We start from the raw sequence: 2,893 nt of genomic DNA, 5'->3' as shown, positions 1-2,893 counted from the left end.
GGCATTTATGAATGATTGTTTTTCATTAAGTTCATAATGTAATTGATGCTTGTTACAACTTAAGATTAATAACACCTACTGAGTTGATCACTTACTTCTACTCTAGGACGGTGTTTTAAAACACCAACTAGACTCGCCCATAGATGCAGGTGATGCAGATTTCGAGAAGCCTGGTGAGACGAGCCTCGAGGAGGAGGACGAGTTCTCCTACTTCCAGTTGATGAGCGGGTCTTCTTTGACTCAGTAGATGGGGCGTTGGATCGCTGAGTAGTGGACTCAGCTTCATTCTTTTGAACTTGTTATTCTTTTTATGGTTTTGTTAGGCAACGCTTTGTGTGACCCATTTATATTTATTTTTGGACCTGTATATATATTTGATCTCCTTCATTTCAGTAGACTTGTGTGGTTGTGCTTCATGTTCCCAGGAATTCCAGGCTGCGCATTTGAACCCGATTAAACGTATATTACTCGATCTACCATGAGTCCCATGTATAGAAGGTTTGGATTACCCAAAAATGCTGCTGCTGTCTTTAAACTAACGATGTATGTGGAATGGGAACAACTAACAAGTGTCATTCATCCGTCCATTCTTCATGTAGTAGACAGCTTGATCGTCAATTGATGTGATTTAGGTGGGCCATCTAAAGCAGAACCCATTAGATAAATGGTATAGAATGATCAATTGCACAGTACTATGTAAGCAGGCTAGCCACAACTATCAAAAAGAGATTCCAAAAGCTTGATCATGTCTACCTGCATCCATTGAATAATGAGTTACCATCCACCCATCACACCTTTGAGTATTCTCATCCAGTCCGTCCATTAAATGTATTTATAAAATCAAATCAGTGCAATTTTTCTTGGCGATGCCATCTAGTATGGGCCAAAAATTCACTGCTTATTTTAAGTAATCTGTGTTCCACGTGTGCAATTTATTAATGCCCGAGTATCAAGCATCGTCGGCCAGAGTATCAAAGTTTTCATGAAACATAAGAAATCCATTATCTCCGAAAATCCGAAGGGCGGGAGAAAGAAATGCGTGAGATCAGCAGCAGCAGCTGCAGATGCGACGGCTCGAGTACCATTGCAACCGTCGATGAAATCCAGAGACGCCTCCACCGTCCGATTCCTCCTCCTCCCTCGTCTCGGTACTCTCACTTCCTTCTCCAGCCATTTTTCTGCCTTGATTGCTCGCCATCACCTCAATTTCAATCTGTCCCTTTGATTTCAGGCCATCTTTCTCAACCGATATCAAACTGCACGATTCGATCGAGAAAGAGAGAGATTCGGAGAAGAAGAAGCTGGAAGATTACTTAGATCCGATCCTGCTTTCTGCAATTTCTTCGAAAATGAAGGGGAATAGACGGAACGGAGAGAAGAAGCGGAAGAGGGATGCGGAATTCGAGTGGCCGACGGAGGATCTGAGGGTATTTTTTGAAGACGCGAGAAGTGAGTGGATTGACGGAGCCGTTAGCCTTGACGACGATCTGGAGACGACTGTTAAAGAAGACGGAGGAAGCGGTTCTCCGTTTCGACGGTTCGAGGAAACGGTGTTGACGCTTTTCAACAAAGGGTGAAGGATGAAGAGCAGGTGCGCAGGCTAAGACTACTCTTCTTCTTTTTCATATTTTTCCAGCTCGAATTCGAATAAGCAGTGTGACCTATGATAACATGCGCCGGGCGTTATGAATCGCTGGAATTCTGTTCGGCCGTACGTACACGTGAGTTGTTGGGGGCGGGTATCCTGGAGCACGTGATTGGTCTGGGTCCTCCACGCGTCCAACCCTCACGGCGGAGCTCACGAGAGGAGCAGAGCAGTGGAATTTTATGATACGGGCCCGCATCGTCAGGCAGTATACACGTGTTTTAGGTTCTGATAAGTGGGACCCATGATTCGGTAATCCGAACCATTGGTCTGGATTACTGAAAGGTGGGCCCCACTTGCCAGAGTTGAACAGCCGCGTACTTCCTGCGGGCCACTTGTATAATTACGCTTGTACAAGTGGGGTCCAGGTACCTAAACCACTGGACGCGACTTTCCTGAGCGCCCACCCTAGAGCTGTGGGCCCAACGCAATTTCCACGTGTCATCCAATCCGTCCCTCAGTTTTGCCAGCTCATATCAGAACAACTGGTTGAAAATAAGGCAGATTCAAAACTCCAGTAGGCCACCCAACAGAAAACAGTGGGAATTGAACATGCAATTTAAACATCCTACATGATCCTACATTAGTAAAGTAACATAAACCCGAGTTATTTGAGTGATTCGATCCATATATAATACCAGCTGAGAGATGTATACAGAATTAAACATCTAAATATATTAAATAATACCTGAAATTTTTTAAAAAAAATACTAATAAAATAAACTCTACAATTATTACTCATCACTCATCAGATCACTAAGCATGCGAGCCCTAGGCCTACCAGCATTACTCACCACCACCAAGCATGTCAGTTCCATTCATGAACCTTGTTTCCAATGCAACGGTGATTTCGATGGCATGGTCCAGGGACAGTTCCAACCATAAACCCTATTTCCTGTGCAGGTTATGGTTTAACGTTTATCCCATGAATTGTATATGTTTACTGTCTATGGGGTGAGGGGTCTCAACCCAGCCTAACCTGACTTGGGGTTAAGGATTTCCATTCCAAGCCTTCCCAAGCTCAACTCAACCCAACGTAGAGTTTGGATGGGGACATTTGGTTTATAGGGCTGTCATTTGGCTTGGATAGCCCGGGGCTGCCCTGGCATGCTTTTGGCTGGACTTGGGCTGGAATACTCAACTCAGGGTTGGGTTGGAGCCTAAAATTAAGCCCATTTAATAAACAGGCTATGCTTGGCCTATTTTGGATTTCAAGAGCATTTATGTCTAGAGCTGGGCATTGAGTCG

At 44.5% G+C, this 2,893-nt stretch overlaps 1 protein-coding gene across 1 annotated transcript; it reads left to right on the top strand.

Moving 5' to 3' along the window:
* Positions 1-745: 745 nt before the first annotated feature.
* On the top strand, positions 746-1,714 carry LOC131243704 (uncharacterized). The gene is made up of 2 exons (XM_058243217.1): positions 746-1,148; positions 1,232-1,714. The coding sequence occupies exons 1-2, from the start codon at positions 1,036-1,038 to the stop codon at positions 1,575-1,577; spliced, it is 459 nt and encodes a 152-aa protein (XP_058099200.1). The 5' UTR covers positions 746-1,035; the 3' UTR covers positions 1,578-1,714.
* Positions 1,715-2,893: the final 1,179 nt, after the last annotated feature.

This window comes from Magnolia sinica, chromosome 4 (genome assembly GCF_029962835.1).
Source record: "Magnolia sinica isolate HGM2019 chromosome 4, MsV1, whole genome shotgun sequence".
NCBI classification, from domain to species: Eukaryota; Viridiplantae; Streptophyta; class Magnoliopsida; order Magnoliales; family Magnoliaceae; genus Magnolia; species Magnolia sinica.
The sequence above is the reverse complement of the archived record's forward strand: the minus strand, read 5'-3'. Positions and strand labels throughout refer to the sequence as shown.

Coding starts and splice junctions, on each gene's coding strand:
- LOC131243704 (XM_058243217.1), top strand. CDS start 1,036: ATGCGTGAGATCAGCAGCAGCAGCTGCAGATGCGACGGCTCGAGTACC. Junction 1,149..1,231: donor CCTCCTCCTCCCTCGTCTCG/GTACTCTCACTT, acceptor CTTTGATTTCAG/GCCATCTTTCTCAACCGATA.